Source organism: Monodon monoceros, unplaced genomic scaffold (genome assembly GCF_005190385.1).
Source record: "Monodon monoceros isolate NGI ecotype Baffin Bay Population unplaced genomic scaffold, NGI_Narwhal_1 Super_Scaffold_18, whole genome shotgun sequence".
NCBI lineage: Eukaryota > Metazoa > Chordata > Mammalia > Artiodactyla > Monodontidae > Monodon > Monodon monoceros.
This window is the reverse complement of record NW_021703774.1, coordinates 128,674,919-128,692,753: the sequence shown is the minus strand read 5'-3', so window position 1 is coordinate 128,692,753 and position 17,835 is coordinate 128,674,919. Positions and strand designations below refer to the sequence as shown.

Here is a 17,835-nt window from a genome sequence, read left to right as displayed (position 1 = left end):
AGAAGCCTGCACACCACAACGGAGAGTAGCCCCTGCTCGCTGCAACTCGAGAAAGCCCACACACAGCAATGAAGACCCAGTGCAGCCAAAAATAAATAAATTTAAAAAAAAGACACTTTCAAGAGAATGAGAAGACAAGCCACACACTAGGAGAAAATATTTGTGTAAGTCATATCTGATATAGGACTGTTATCTAAAATATGAACTCTTAAAACTCAACAGTAAGAAAAATAAAACCTCATTAAAAAAATGGGCCAACGACCTTAACAGATACTTCACCAAATAAGATATAAATATGGCAAATAACCATACTAAAAGGTGCTCCCTATCATATCTCATCAAGGAAATGCAAATTAAAACAATAAGATACAACTATACACCTATTAGAATAGCCACAATCTAAAACACCGACAACACCAAATGCTGGTGAGGATGTGCAGCAACAGGAACTCTTATTCATTACTGGTGAAGATGTAAAATGATACATCCACTTTGGAAGACAGCTGAACAACTTCTTGCAAAACTAAACATACTCTTACTACAAAGTCCAGCGATCATGCACCTTGGTGTTTACCTAAAGGTGCTGCAAACATATGTCCACACTAAAACCTTCACACATATGTTTATAGCAGCTTTATTCATAATTGCCAAAACTTAGAAACAACCACGATATCCTTCAGTAGGTGAATGGTTAAATAAATTGTGGTATATCCAGGCAATGGAATATTATTCAGCCCTAAAAAAGAAATAAGCTATAAAGTAATGAAAAGACATGGAGGAACCTTAAATGCATATTACTAAGTGAAAGAAGCCAATATGAAAAGGCTACATACTGTATGATTCCAATTGTATAACATTCTGGGAAAGGCAAAACTATGGAAGGAGTAAAAAGATCAGTGGTTTCCAGGGGTTAGAGGGGAGGGAGGGATGAATAAGTGGAGCACAGTGGATTTTTAGGTCTGTGAAAATACTCTATGTGATACCATAATGGTGGATACATGCCATTATACATTTGTCTAAACTAATAGAATGCACAACACCAAGACTGAACCCTAATGTAAACTATGGACTTTATGTGATAATGATGTGTCAGGGTAGGTTCATCAATTGTAACAAATATACCACTGTGGTAAGGGATGTTGATAATGGGGGAGGCTATGCATGTGTGGTGGCAGGGAGTGTATGGGAACTCTTTATACCTTCTGGTCAATTTTGCTGTGAACCTGCTCTAAAAAATAAAGCCTATTACATTTTTAAAAAAATGAAAATGGGAACAATTTTGAGAATGTTGCATATAAGTCCTGAGAATATAAGTCCTGAGAATATATAAGTAGAAAGGTTTTAATGGGTAGTTTAGTATTATTACTTCATCCTCAATTTATAGGAGGAAACTGAGGCTCAGAGGGGTAAAGAATCTTGCTCAAGGTCAAGCAGCACATTAAGTTCAGAAGGTAGAATTTGAACAGTTTAACTCCCAAGCTCACACGGGTAGCCATTGTGAAATGAGGTTTGAGGCCTATCTTAGTTTCTTACTGCTGTTGTACCATTTTAAAAGTGGGAAAAGTAAAGGGACCTAAATGGAAGTAAGCTTTCAATACTTTACTTAAAGGGGTAAAATGTTGATACCAATAGACCAAGATAAGTTATGTATGTATGTTATACATATATGTTATATGTATATGCATGTATGTGTATAATTATGTGTGTATACACGCACACAACACACATATGTAATGTATATAAGCATACACATATGTGCATGTGCGTGTGTTGTATGCACATGCATGTATGTGGACACACACAAGTACATGCATGTATGTGCATGTCTTATATGTGTGTGTGCATGTTATGTGATATGTATGTGTATACGTGTGTATGCACATGTATGTATAAATGTGCGTGTATATTGTGTGTGTATGTATATTATAACGTCAATAGCAACCACTAAAGAAAATTATGCAGGGTGATGTATTCAAGAACATTGAAAATACAGGAAAATTGATTTTTTTTAAAGTTCAGGTAATACTCAGAGGCATAAAAGACAAAATGAGAAACAGAGGGAGAAAACAGAAAACAAATGATAAAATGGCAGAAGTAAGCCCTAACATATCAATAATTAATTTTAATGCAAATGGTCTAAATACTCCAATTAAAAGACAAAGATTAGGGACTTCCCTGGTGGTGCAGTGGTTAAGAATCCGCCTGCCAATGCAGGGGACACGGGTTCGATCCCTGGTCCCAGAAGATCTCACATGCTGCGGAACAACTAAGCCCATGCACCACAACTACTGAGCCTGTGCTCTAGAGCCTCTGAGCCACAACTACTGAGCCCATGTGCCACAACTATTGAAGCCCGCGTGCCTAGAGCTCATGCTCTGCAACAAGAGAAGCCACTAAAATGAGAAGCCCAAGTATCGCAACAAAGAGTAGCCCCCGCTTGCCGCAACTAGAGAAAGCCCGTGTGTGGCAATGAAGACCCAATACAGCCAAAAACAAATTAAAAAAAAAAAAAAAAGACAACGATTAGCAGAATAGAAAAAAGGTACGATCCAACAATATGCAGGCTGTAAGTAAGACACTTTTTTTTTTTTTTTTTTTTTTTTTTTGCGGTACGCAGGCCTCTCACTGTTGTGGCCTCTCCCATTGCGGAGCACAGGCTCCGGATGCACAGGCTTAGCGGCCATGGCTCACGGGCCCAGCTGCTCCGCGGCATGTGGGATCTTCCCAGACCGGGGCACGAACCCGTGTCCCCTGCATCGGCAGGCGGACTCTCAACCACTGTGCCACCAGGGAAGCCCATGACACTTTAAACATAACAACTTATTAGTTTCCTATTGCTGCTGTAACAAATTACCATAAACTTAGTGGCCTAAAGCAACCCACACTTATAATCTTACAGTTCTGGACGTTATTAGTCTGCAGTCGGTCTTACCAGGCTAAAACCAAGGTATCAGCAGAGTCATGTTCCTCTGGAGGCCCCAGGGTAGAATCCCTTTCCTTCTTTTTCCAGCTTCTAGAGTCCATCTGCATTCCTTGGCTCATGGCCCCTTCCTCCATCTTCAAAGCCAGTGGCATAGAGTCTTCAAATATCTCTCCTCTCTGACCTCTGCTTCAGTCATCTCATCTTTGGCCTTCCTGCCTCCCTCTTTCCCTTATAAGGACTCTTGTGATTGTATTGAGCCCATTCAGATAATCCAAGATAATCTTCCCATCTAAAGATCCTTACTTTAGGGACTTCCCGGGTGGCGCAGTGATTAAGACTCCATGCTCCCAAAGCAGGGGGCCCGGGTTTGATCCCTGGTCAGGGAACTAGATCCCACATGCATGCCACAACTAAGAGTTTGCATGCCACAACTAAGGAGTCCGTGTGCTGCAACTAAGGAGCCAGTGAGCTGTAACTAAGAAGCCCATGAGCCGCAACTAAGGAGACCACCTACCACAACTAAGACACGGCACAACCAAATAACAAATATTAAAAAAATAAAGATCCTTACTTTAATCACATATGCAAAGTCTTTGTTGTCATGCAAGATTCTGGGGATCAGGGACATGGACATCTTGGGGGGGGGGCTAGTATTCTGCCTTCCCCAAGTCTCTAGGCAGGAAAGACAGGCAGACGAATGATTCTTTCACAAATACAGGCTCAGTAAGAAGGCTGTAGCCTGATGTGTCATTAGACCCTCCTGGGGCTAAATCCTTCCTAAGGACCAGTGTTCCCTGGGGATGTAAATAGTGGACATTTCCAGATTCCACTGTTTTTTAGGGAGAGGCCACTCTGCTTTCCAGGTCTGGTTTGTATTGACCCAGGGTTTGGGTGGGGTTGGACCTGCAAATGGCAGGTTTTACTACAGGTGGCAGATGCAAGCAGGGGCTAATACTCCTAAATTTAAAGTGAATGGACAGAGATGGGGAAAATCTGAAAAGGATGCTTGTCAGATATTCCTAAAAGGCTCTATGGAAAATTCCAGTGTGGGGAAAAGTCCATAAGAATTTAAGTTGAGTAACAGCAAAACAACAAACAAATAAATCAAATGACACCACATATATGCAACTCAGAACATGAAATAACTCGCTTTGGAAACCACAAACTAATCTTTCCATAGGAGGCTAATCTAGGAGTCAGCTAGGCCAACAGGTCATTTTGACCTCTCAGAGGAAGCTCTGTCTAAACTCTCCTTTAGGGAAAAAAATGCTTTTCATAATCAGTGAAGGGTATTATGGAAGTACAAGGCTAGGCATCAATAACTTGTATGAAACAAGGAAGAAGGCTGACTTACACATTTCTTCCAGCTCAAGGTTCTACTAGTCCAAGCTCAGAGTCAAAATAGTGTTACATTTGGGGCTTTGCGGGTGGTGCAGTGGTTGGGAGTCTGCCTGCCAATGCAGGGGACACGGGTTCGAGCCCTGGTCTGGGAGGATCCCACATGCCACGGAGCGACTAGGCCCGTGAGCTACTGAGCCTGCACGTCTAGAGCCTGTGCTCCGCAACAAGAGAGGCCGCGATAGTGAGAGGCCTGCGCACCGCGATGAAGAGTGGCCCCCGCTTGCCACAACTAGAGAAAGCCCTCGCACAGAAACGAAGACCCAACATAACCAAAAATAAAATAAATAATATAAAAAAAATTGTGTAACATTTGGTTGGGCCCACAGAAGTCTTATAAACCAAACTTTCTTGATGCCAGGGAACCTCCCTAAATGGACCGCAACAAATGGATCTCTGGCCTCTGCTTAAGAGAGAGAACCTATCTATCTATTTTATGGGCCACCTCATGGCAAGAGGGGTCTTCTATGCTGAACTGAAATTATTCTCCAGACCAGTTAGTCTTGTTTTCCTCTTTAAGCTACACTGATAGCTACATTCCATCTTCTTTAAAAGTAGAAGCCAGTTAATGTAAAAAAGAACAACAATATCAAGTGTTGGAGAGGATATGGAACAACTGGAGTTCTCATGTTTTGCTGATGGGAGTGTCAACTGGTACAACCACTTTGGAAATCTGTTAGACAGCATCTACTCAAGTTAAAGACGTGCCTACACTGTAAGCCAAAGATTCCACTTCTGCACATATACACAAGAGAAGTAAGGGCATATTGCTTTAAATATATCTCTAACAAAAGACATGTGTAAGAATGTAAGAGTGTCCATCTCAGCTCTATTTATAATAGCCCCAAACTGGAAACAAACTGACAACAGTAGGATAAATAATTTTTGGCATATTCATACAACGTAACACTACACCATAATAATGATAAGTAAAAGAAACCGATCACAGAAAAGGGCATACTATATGACTCCATTCATATGAAGTTGAAAAACAGGCAAAATTAATCTATGGTGACAGAATCATAGAAGCGTGGTTACCTGTAAGGGGTAGATACTGGCTGGGAAGGAGTAAAAGGGAACCTTCTAGAGGGCTAGGAATATTCTTTATCTTCAACTGGGTGGTGGTTAAGTGGGTGTATACACATGTAAAAATTCATCAAGTTTTATACTTAAGATTTGGGCATTCTATGTATACCTCAATAGAATATTTTAAAAATGAAGTCATTAGACCCCTGTAATTTTGTTTCTTCTTTTTTGGTTAAAAAAAAAAAAGGCTCCAGGGGGGCAGTTATAAAAGAAATAGATCTATGGTCAGTTGTCCACTCACATGGGATTAATAAGGAGGTAGAAGGTGTAGTGATTAGAACGGGCAATGGGCTTAGGAATCACAGACTTGGTTTCAAGCTTACTAGCTGTGTAAGGATAGTCAAGCCATTTAATCTCTCTAACCCTCAGTCTCATTATGCATAAAATGAGGACTAACCTTACAGAAGTGTTTTAAGTACTACAGGAGATAAGAAATATAAAAATCTTAAACAATCACCTGTCATTTATCAAATACATACTATGCACCACACACTATGAAATACCCTACAACAATCATGAGGAAGATAATATCTCCATTTTAAGAATAAGGAAACTAAGAGCCTAAGAGCTTGTCCATAATACGTGGCAGATTTATCTGATCCTGAAGTCCATGAGCTTAAAGCATTGCCCTATGTAGCCACTGGTATAATTGGATGGTGGGTGGATAGTGAAAAGCTGAATCAGAAACTAGCCCCAGTTCTGCAGAGGAGCACACTATTTAGCTAAAGCGTCCTGTTAACATCTTAGAGGCTGGCAATCTATACCTATAGCATAAAAGACCTTTATCACTGTAAGGGAAGCTAATTCCTTACAGGGTGACTACGAGGGTTAACTGAGATAATCAGGTCAGGAAAATATTGATACATAATGACACATCATAATATGACACATATTAGGTGATTGAGTAGCCCGCCCCTGCCCACTCCTTCCTATTCTTTCTAATAATCTCCTGGCTGGTCTTTTTTTGAGAACTACCTCCAGTAATTACCCATTCCAAGGTAAGAATTCAATGTTTATAAAATTCTTATGTGGTGCCAGGCATTGTTCTAAGCACTGGGACCACTGAGGACATGAATAAATCAGCATAGACTCATTTCCTCACCCACCTCCTGAGACAAGAGTTAGGGTTAGAATCACGTTTGCATGACAACTCCTAAAGTAAATGACCTAAAGCAGATGGTTATTTAATCTCAGGTTAATTTATACTCCTGTTAACCCATCTAGTGTTCCCATTCACTCAAAAAACATTTTTTAAAGCGACTTTTATGTTCCAGGGACTGTTCTAAACACTGAGGATACAGTAATAGATGAAATAAAGTCCCTGCCCTCACCAAGCTTACATTCGAGTAGGGGAGGGAAAGGGAGAATACATAAACATACGTAATTTCCAGTAGCAATAAATGCTGTGAAGAGAATGAAGCAGGATCAGGATTCAGAGAGTGACCAGTGGAGGGCTGGGGTAGTATTTTAGAAAGGATGGTCAGGGACAATACTTGAGCAGAGACCTGAACGAGTGAGGAACCAAGTCATGCAAAGAACTGGGAAAGAGCGCTCCAGGCGAAGGGAAGAGTCAGCATAAAAATCTTGAGGTGGGAACCAATTTGGCATATTTGAGGCACAACAGGAAGCCACTGGAGATTTGGCAGAAAAGTGACATGTTCTGATTTACTTTTATCATTTGGCTGCTGTGTGAAGAATATATAGTAGGAAGGCAGGAAGGCAAGAGCAGAAGGGGTACACAGTAGGTCAATAAATAATTAAGAATTAATAAACAATAAATTCATTTTTGAACACCTTTTTAAAGACGTGCTACGCTTATTTAAAGCAATTTGTGTCGTGTCTCACGCAGACCACTCAATCATAAATCATATAAAGAAGACATGCCATTCTTTCTTGTGCTATAAAAGTGAATTTCATAATTCATTCAAATAAGTCATCAAATTTTGAGGTATATCTGAAAATCAAAGATGGGACCGTGAGCCTTCATAATCGTACCCTCTTAAATATAAAATTAGCTCACATGATTAAAAGTTCAAACACTACACACTTTCTAAAGTGTTCTGCTAAAACAACATTTTTCTTTGGCATATGCAGTGCAAATAGCTCTAGCCTTAATCATTTTTCAAGTTTTAATCTCCACATGTTTGGCATATTCTGATAACATTGACAGGTTAAAAGCGACATTCTGTTGTATGCATAGTGATTCCTTGCAATTAACCTTAATTTAGGCTGAAAGTAGATTGAACAGCTTCTTCATAGCAACATTTCTAAATTTATTAGATAAATATCTCCAGAAAACTTCAGATTAAAGAGCAACAAAAACAAAATCTGCAACACTGCAGCCTTCCCTTAGTAAGGAGAGTCTTAAAGCATTGCAGGTACCAATAAAACTACGTTCTTGAGAAAAGTGACATTTGGGGCCCTTATTACACAGGGTGGCGAGAGATAACGATAACAGACGTAAGAAAAATGTAGGTAAACAATGTCCGAAGAACACATCCTACCTTCCTTCTGTAAAAGGAATTTTTGAGTCTACTGGAATTTTACTGAAGGTGTAACCACACTACAACCCCAGTGTGAGGAACCCCTTGCAAATCCCAGATGGTGTGAGGAACCCCTTGCAAATTCCAGATGGCACTCCTCAATGCCTAATGCCATCATTCCATTCCTTTAAAATGTTTAATAAATGGTGACTATTATCTATATCATCTTAACCTCTCAACATTAACTGATATTATTATCCCCATTTATATGAAGACAGAAGGGCTCAGAACTGTTACAGTAACAAAACAAGTGGCGAAGACAGGAGACAAACAGATCTGATTCCGAAGTCTGTGCTTTTCCCATCAAACTGTGCTGCCTGGATGAAAAACCTTTGATATCATGTGTTAGATCTGCCTTTTTCTTTCAAATGCATCTATCCTTTAAAGTCAGAATCATGTCAGAAATCGGGATAAGTGTATCTTGAAGAGGAGGGCAGGGGAGAATAAAATTTTCTTGGGCTCTTTGTTCTAATTTAACCCATACTATTATTTATGGTGTCAAATACATGCATGTTTATTGTGGAAAAATTAGAAAGTTCAGATAAATAAACTGAAAGAAAAACTCATCAAATAAAAATCACCTGCAATCCCACCACCCCACAGCACAGGTGTCTCTAGCTTCATTTGACCTCAGCAAGACGAAGCAGAGCATGACAGTATCATCCTACCTAACATCTCTCCTCTTGTCACACAAACATAATCAGACTTTGGTCTAGAAAGTGCTGCAAATGTCAGATGAGGTAACAGCAGAAAAGTCTTTAGGTTCTGACAATAATAACTGCTCTATCATAGTCTCATTTTAATATTCGTAAAACATTTTGGCATTTACATGATGTAAAGTTGAGAAGTTTGAATAAATTCTTTTTTTCTTTTTAAACCAGCAAACTATTTGTTAAGTAAAAAGACTCAGGATAGGCAGATAATTCCATCTTTACTAAAAAAACATTAAACAGCATACTAAAAAAAATCTCTAGTACACAATCATTAGCAGTATATTTCAAAGAATGAGATGATTCTAACTATCACAATGCAGGAGTATAGCAGTTAATAGACCTGGGTTTAAATCCTAGCTTCACCACTTATTTATGACCTTTGGGCAAGTGACTCAATCTTTGTGGGACTCAATTTACTTATCTGTAAAGTGGGGATAATGATAGTGACTCTTTAGGAAGATGCTATAGAGCTTAACATCGTGTACATGAAGAGCAGTAAAAGGAAATTTTAACAAGTTCAAATCTTGAAAATTTAAGATTTTAAGCCTTAATTTTTTAATAAATATTTTTTCTTAAAAAATCTATTTTCTGGGCTTCCCTGGTGGCGCAGTGGTTGAGAGTCCGCCTGCCGATGCAGGGGACACGGGTTCGTGCCCTGGTCCAGGAAGATCCCACATGCTGCGGAGCAGCTGGGCCCGTGAGCCATGGCCGCTGAGCCTGCGCGTCCGGAGCCCGTGCTCTGCAACGGGAGAGGCCACAACAGTGAGAGGCCCGCGTACTGCAAAAAAAAAAAAAAAAAAAAAAAAAATCTATTTTCTAAGATAGTGAATACCAATGTTTCATCATCAGACAATGACTAGCTTTAAGAGCATTGCTACATTTACTAAGAATTAAGATATTAGGCTCTATTTTAAAAGATATGGGAATGAGTACCATGATGATTAACTCAACTACAAATGTACTATTCTAGGACTCCATTGGGTACTCAGAGCTGTATAGCATTTTTATTCATTTCTAATCAGCAACTTTTCTTATTTTCCAAATTTACCTCCCTTTTTCCCTCTCAGCAGCTCAGAATAAATACCATTATGAATGACCTTCCGATGTACTCCTTAAAGCACTCCTCCTCTCATCTAAAAGATGGCAGTTAGATAATTAAACTATTTGACACTGTGCCAACTAACAGATACGCTATCATTCCCCGATACCCACAGCCAGCATCCTTTCTCTAGCAGCTATCCTGTTCTCAAAGTTTGGTTTTTCTTCTCCAGCCTGTGGGATGTGAGGAGCAGGAAAAGGCATGGTAAGCAGTGGTCTAACTGCAGAGCAAGGGGTAGTTGCAGGTCCCTGCAGCATTTTATCCGCAGTTCATCTGCACTGGAATAATTAAGAGTTGACTGTGGTTTTGTTTGGGTTTGGGCTATTATATTTCATTCTTTCTCTATTACCCTGGTTAACTAAGACTGTATGTATGTAGCAAAAACTTTAATACATGATTACTTTTTGACTAAGAATGATGATTCTTGAGAAAAAAATCAGAAATGTATATTGTTCATTTATTAAAATAACTTAAATACCACATAACATTATTTATCATTACATAAATGATGATACAGACATGGAATACTCAGCAGCCATTAAAAATAATTTTGTAAAAGATTATTGAAATAGAAAAACATTTACAATGTGAAGCAGGCTACAAAACAGTATGGAGAATATATCACTTTTGTGAAGAAAAATACATGCATGGAAAAACTACTAGGACATACAATAAAATATTAACAATGTTATCTTAGAGCTGTGGAATAAATTTTTTTTCTTTGTACTTTTTGGTGTTTCCCCAAAATTTATGCATTAAGCTTGTATTAATTTTGTAAATAGAAAAAAGCAAAACGAATGCTGATTTAATGAGAGAAAGGAAGAAGGAAGGTGCCAGAACCCTGGGGAATATCTACATTTAAGGTATTTGAATGAGAAAGAGGAACCAACATCTTAGACTTGCACTTTTTAAGAACTAACCTTTCTCTTTTGCTAGTTTCTATCTATTTTAGCTTCCTAGCTGCCTATCAGTATAATAATACTTAACTAAGCCTTAAGCATCTAGGTTAAAATAAGGGAAAAAGACATAGAAAGTTTTTGTAAAACAAAACAAAAACAAAAAATACCCCCAAACTAATATTTCTTAGAGTCCTAGTGGTCCCATGAACAAATGCTGGCCATAGACATGACAGAATCTCTGAAATTTTAAAGAGGTCCTTTAGTTTAATACAGTGGAGGTAAGAAATCTTCCTGGGTAAAGAGGTACTTCTGGAAATTGTATTAATCCTTTCAGGCTAAAGTAGTACCATTTATAAATGCTTCTGTAGAACACTAACTGTTTCTATAGAACTGAAAGAATCCTTTCCATTTTACTCTAGAGGGTTTAGGAGTAATCCCAGGAATGACTGAGCTAATCCATCTTACAATTTTGGCCACTGTCCTAAAATCAGGGTTATCATATAAAACATCTCATACAGAGGCCTTAACATATAATTCCTACACACACTACTAACAAATAGCCATAATAATATAGTGCTCTATGAAACTAAAAAACAAAACCAAAACAAAACTGTATTCACATGCTTTAAACGTATTCCCATAATAAATAAATAAAAAGACACAGGAAAACCATCTGTAAAAGAATTACATGTATTAGGCAACAGGGAATTACACAAATTGGAAAAATGAAAGCGTTTTTAGGAATTTAGGAAATTATAGTGAAAATTAAGTCTAAAGGTTTAAGAGTGTACTGTGAAGGGACTTTATTTCTAGATTTTACCAAAAACTCTTTCAGAGTACAGCTTATTTGAATAAATACTTTTGAGAAGCACCTGCTTGGAAACAGACTTCCCACCTGGTCAAGGTAACTGTAACAATTACATAGGAAGCAAGATTTGTTTCAAGATGTGACTGCAGGTATTTCTCATGTAATTGAAGTTACATAGCTGTGGAAACTTACAGACTTTTAAATCTGAGCTTAGGTAAGTAAACTTCAAAGCACTGTGAGCAACCAAAAGGAACTAGGGAATATTAGAAAATGGGCATCTAGCTTAACTGAGGCCAAAAATATCACTGTGAAAAAGTGGATCCCAAAGAAATATAAGCTCCTTAAGGACAGAGATGTTAGTGCTTTGTCCACTGCTGCATCCTAGAATCTAGAACAGTGCCTCCCAAATGATAGACACTCAGTATTTTCATTAATGAACAAATCAGAGACCCTTCCTGGTGTATATCAGGAATCAATCCAAATTCACTTCTTATATCAATACTTAATAATCTCCCATCAACTGGAGAAGCTGTTACTGAATGACTAACATACTATGAAGGTAACTGTACTATACTGTATATTTTTGAGTGAAATGAGTGATGAAAAATTATGTTTTTTTACTTTTGAAAAGCCCAGATCCCAGTAATTTTGAAATTGGTAAGCCTGTTACTAAAGTAGGAGTATGACAGTATTTTGGGGACATAGCATTTCATGTATTTCCAGCTTCTTAAAACCCTTCAAAACACGGCAAGAAAAACTAGTGCTAACGTACAGGTGCTGCTTCCTCCAGACACTGGTGCATCACTTAAGACACTTGTGCCAGCATCTGCCAGGCAGTGCTAACAGATGGAAGACATTAATCATCTGGTTGGTGTTCCCACTTTGTCCATCCAGCTTCAAATATAACTGCACTGAGCTAGATGAGTCAGCATCTGGTCCACCAAAAGCTAGTGCATCACTCCCAAAGCAAAAAGGAGAAAGTTCACACTTCAGAGTCCTGAATCAATGCCAAGAGTATCTGCGTTGCCTCAAGGTTTCAGACTCTCTGATGATCTTTAGCTCCCTGGATACCAAGGCAAAGACAGATCTGAAAGCTCCAAAAAACAGGTATGTTGTCATATACAAGACTGCAGCCCCAGGCAATACAGATGGTATTTGTTCGCACCATGGATTAACTGCTTTGAAGGATCAAAATGCAGAAGACAGAAACATTCAACATTTAAGACAGTTTTCTTAATAATAAAGCACTAAAAAATGTGAATAAGTCATACTTTCATTTCTCAGAAGCGAAAAGGACAAGTGGCAACTTGCCTTTGGAAAACACATTAATATCAGAGTAATAAGCTATCTATCTCATAGAGACAGTAGCCTAAGAAAGACTATTATCATATAAATCTCAAAGTTCTATTAAATAAATATCAGAATGTTTTTAACTAAGACAACAAAACAAAAACATCAGCAACAACAAAAAATTAAACAGAATCTGTAAAGTGGTATATGAAGATGGAAAAAGGAAAATCTGGAAATCTACACACTGAGAGTTCTCTATTAAAATCAAGGAGGCCCAAATCCTAAAACAGAAAAAAGAAATATGTTAAAACACAATCTTTTAAGAGAATCCAATGAGGTTTTTATAGATACACATATTAATGCTTCATTTATTCAAGATATTTTTTTCTTACACTGGGAGCACTTCTGCAGGTATTGTAGGAGATTATATGAATGACAATGCAGAGATATGCCTTCTCAATAGGCCCTTCTAGTTTTAAATTTTAAATCTGAGTCTGGAATCCTAATTAAATGTTTATATAATAGGCTACAGATATTGTTTTTTAAATTACATTTGCTTATTTTTTATACATTATAGTTTTAAAACAATCTATATACTTTAAAAAGAGAAACAACAATTTACAGTGTGAAAATAAGGTTATGTAAAACTACACAACCCTTCTCATAAAGTAGCAGTGACAATTTCCAAAATGAAGATACTTAATAAAAAACAAAGCAGTTAGTGGGGGGGGGGTAGAAGAGAACCAGTGGAGTGCACAGAAGACCTAGGTTCTAGATTCAGTTTTGTACTGACTGTGTACCTTAGTCTCAACTTCCTTAGGTCTTAATTTCTTCCCTAGTAAGAAGAGGCAGATGGATCTCTATGCTTCATTTCAATTTTAAACACAGAGACTCTTATGGTTTGTAAGAAAAGATCTGAAGAACTTTTTGGACAACGAGTTGAATACGTTCCTCAGATCTTAATGGGAAGGGCCTGTCACCATTCAACTCTCATGGCAATAACTATAAAGCATATCCCATAATTTTACTGTGAGAAAAGAAAAAAATCTACCCTAAGGGCAAAATTATACTTCATATCCTATTTATACATTAAACATAGAAAATGAATGCCTAGTCCCTTCCTGGACTCTAGAAGCACTCTCTGAGATAGAGTCAACTAAAAATCCTAGGATTAGGATTGTGGCCAAAACATTCAGCCTATGTTTCTCTCTGTCTTCCCTGAAAGCTGCTAGACAGTTCTAAGGCCAATTAATAATTCTCATGGGCAGGGCCAAACTTCAGCTTAAAATAAGTGCTTATAGTAGTTCAGGGTTGAAACTCTATCAACTTTCAGATTTAGGAAAAGAGAAGAGAAGGAGGTTTAAGGATCATACTGACCCTAAGAAGGATGGACAGTAGAAAAGATATGCTTTATCATCTATAACACATACTTTCATCATAACCATTATATAAAACTATGGGATATCTTTTTGCTTTGATGTTATTTTTTTCTTGTGAACCTTGTCCTTTAACTATATTCACTGCAAAGAAACAGTCTGAATTGAGAACTGCAGGAGCAATGAGCATATACAAAAATGCTTTATAGAAGATTAGAGACCTGCAAGACATGGATGGACCTATAGACTGTCATACAGAGTGAAGCAAGTCAGAAAGAGAAAAACAAATATCGTATATTAACACATATGTGTGGAATCTAGAAAAATGGTATAGATGATCTTATTTGCAAAGCAAAAATAGAGACAGAGACATAGAGAACAAACGTATGGATACCAAGGGGGAAGGGGGGGTGCGATGAATCGTGAGACTGGGATTGACATATATACACTAGTAATACTATGTATAAGATAGATAACTAATGAGAACCTACTGTATAGCACAGGGAACTCTACTCAATGCTCTGTGGTGACCTAAATGGGAAGGAAATCCAAAAAAGAGGGGATATATGTATATGTATAGCTGATTCACTGTGTTGTACAGTAGAAACTAACACAACATTGTAAAGCAACTATACTCCAATAAAAATTTTAAAAAACAATAAAAAAAGATTAGAGACCTGCCTTTCCTGATAAGCAAAAAGACAGGTTTACAATACTAGATGATCTCTTAAATTTCCCCTGGTTCTCAAATTATCATAATTTTATACAGATAATATACTATAATTAAGATTACACATACATATCACTTACTGTTTCTTTTAAACAATATTCATGGAAATAACTGCGTTTTTCTAAATGTCTCATTGGTAATACTCAGTCTTGTAAGTCTGGTTCCATAATAATCTATAATGTAACTACTTCCATCTGAAGGTCCAACAATCTAGAAGAGAAAATTTTCCAAATTACCCATTTTACAAAAGATACTTTAAAAATACTTTGAGTTTACTTTTCTTAGGTGTTAATACAATTATTTCAGTAGCACCAGAAATACAACTCTAACTCAAGCAAAAAAAAGTAATTGTGGCTCATGTAGCTGAAAAGCACACTGGGGAAGCTCACAGAATCAAGAGAGCTGCAGGAACTAAGGGCCTCAACGACTGAAACCCCATGCCCCACAAGGCCCTTGGTTTGGCACCCCTGCCTCTTCGTGTAGCTCTGCCTGCCTTCCTTCTACAGACAGGCACCCTCAATTGGTTGCCAACAGTTCCAGATACACATCTTCGCAGCTCAGTAGCTCCCAACAGAAAGAAAGTTAAATTTTCTTCCTCAGTGTTTATATAACAATTTCAGGGAAGAACATTCATTGATCTGCTTGGTTTTTACACCTGTTGCAGAACAAATTACTGAATCCAGGGTAATAGGATTAATATTGGCCAGGCCAGGATCCCTCTGGGAGATGAGACAGGATGACTGACAGTCCTACCAGAACCACACGGAATGGAAAAGGAAGAGATTTAAAAAAAAAAAAAAAAAAAAAAAAGCTCATCCATGCTAATCACAGATAATCACAATAATCTTGTCCATTTAATCACATTTGTGACAATTCACTTAACATGATCTCTCTATTATCCTTTAAGATAATAATCTTCACACTGTAGCCTTAGGGGTACACAAGGATTTACTAAGGTATATGTAGACCCAGATAGTTTCAAGGGAATTCATTTTGAGATCCTTAATTCAAGTAAATACTCTTTGTAAAACTGATCCACCTGATACCACACTAGCCTTAAAAGCAGCATGCTAGGTCCCCTGCCCACTTCTTTGCTTTCACTGTGGTCCCTTCTCCAACTTGACAACAGTAAAGCATACCTACAGTAAGGCACACCCTGATGGCACATTGCCATGAGGTATAAAAGTCTCTGATGTGTCAAAGAAGGGGATAATTCAAAATATTGGATTTCAGGAAATCTCTTTTAAAATCAAGAGTCCAAAAATATGCTCTGTCACATCTTGTTCAAAAGATGCAGTCCTAGTAAAATTTTACTTTTTTTTAGCTTAAAAATAATTTGCTAATATTTGTAACATGTTTATGCTATTTTGATCAACTGTATATCAATAATTATAATGACAACCCAATCCAGAAATCACAGAACATTTTTAAATATTTTAATGAATGATATGATCAGTAGAAGAGTTTCAAGCGTAAAAACATATGGGGGGTAAGGAGGGTGGTAGGGAGGGTGGTAGGGAGGGAGGGAGGGAGACACAAGGGGGAAGAGATATGGGGACACATGTATAACAGATTCACTTTGTTATAAAGCAGAAACTAACACACCATTGTAAAGCAATTATACTCCAGTAAAGATGTTAAAATAAAAACAAAAGAAGGGGCTTCCCTGGTGGCGCAGTGGTTGAGAGTCCGCCTGCCGATGCAGGGGACACAGGTTCGTGCCCCGGTCCGGGAGGATCCCACATGCCGCGGAGCGGCTGGGCCCGTGGGCCATGGCCGCTGAGCCTACGTGTGCTCCGCAACGGGAGAGGCCACAACAGTGAGAGGCCCGCGTACCGCAAAAAAAAAAAAAAAAAAAAAAAAAAAAAGAAATATATTTCTAATTTGTATGTAATGAATGTGCATTGTTTAAAATCTGAGTTACTTCTATTTAAAGTTTCTTCTTTCTTCAACTTGAATAGAATAATGTGTAGCAAAACTATGCTCTGAAATTATATTTAAAATAAGCTAACATTCATCATTTTTTTTTTCTAAAGAAGACCTGACATAGGAAACCAGTTGACTGGCCATGTTGCATTCTAACAGAAGAGAGGTTATTTGATTCTTTGCTCTTGGTTGAGCAACTCTCATGGTACTGAACATCTCAAGACACTGTACAGAGGTTATTTTAATGATAAAAATAGATGATTTTAAGGAAATTTATATTTTGTATGAGTTTGTGAAAATTTCAGTAGAGGCAATACTAAGAAAAATAAAATTTAAAGTGTATGATATACCGAGTAGAACAATGAAGAACCAAAAAAGAACCGAAAAAAAACCCATATTGGGGGTACTTCCCTGGTGGTGCAGTGGTTAGGAATCCACCTGCCAATGCAGGGGACATGGGTTCGAGCCCTGGTCCGGGAGGATCTCACATGGCACGGAGCAACTAAGCCCGCAAGCCACAACTACTGAGCCCTCATGCCACAACTACTGAAGCCCGCGCACCTAGAGCCTGTGCTCCGCAAAAGAGAAGCCACCACAATGAGAAGCCCGCGCACCGCAACGAAGAGTAGCCCCCGCTCGCCACAACTAGAGAAAGCCCGCGTGCAGCAACAAAGACCCAACACAGCCAAATATAAATTAAATTAAATTAAAAAAAAAAGATTAAAAGAAACATATTGGGGTAAAATTCTGTTGGAGAATGGGAATAGAAATAAAAACTCAAGGAGAAAAAGAAACAATGTAAAAATTATAATAGTGAAGGGTTCATTCATGTCTTTTTAAAGTCAATGATATTTTAAATTCTATGGTATTTATACTCCGTTGGATACATTTTAAAATTGATGTAACAGTTTTATTTAAATATGTCAATATTTGCAAACTAGAAATTATATCCTTTGCAACTATTTAAACTTATGACAAAACTTAAATGTCAACTTAAAACATGCAGAGGGTAGGGATTTAAAAAAATTTTCTTTTAGGGGTTAT

General features: G+C 37.8%; 1 protein-coding gene across 2 annotated transcripts in view; it reads right to left on the bottom strand.

The window, feature by feature from the left end:
• Window positions 1-17,835, bottom strand: part of TM2D1 (TM2 domain containing 1) — a 141,983-nt gene that overhangs the window by 77,015 nt on the left and 47,133 nt on the right. The window contains exon 6 of one of the 2 annotated variants that reach the window (XM_029230179.1): window positions 10,298-13,040. The exons of the other annotated variant lie outside the window; for it this stretch is intronic. Within the exon in view, the coding sequence (XP_029086012.1) occupies window positions 12,942-13,040 (99 nt within the window). The 3' untranslated portion in view covers window positions 10,298-12,941. Of the gene's footprint in view, window positions 1-10,297; window positions 13,041-17,835 lie in introns of those variants that run through there. 2 annotated transcript variants of the gene reach the window in all.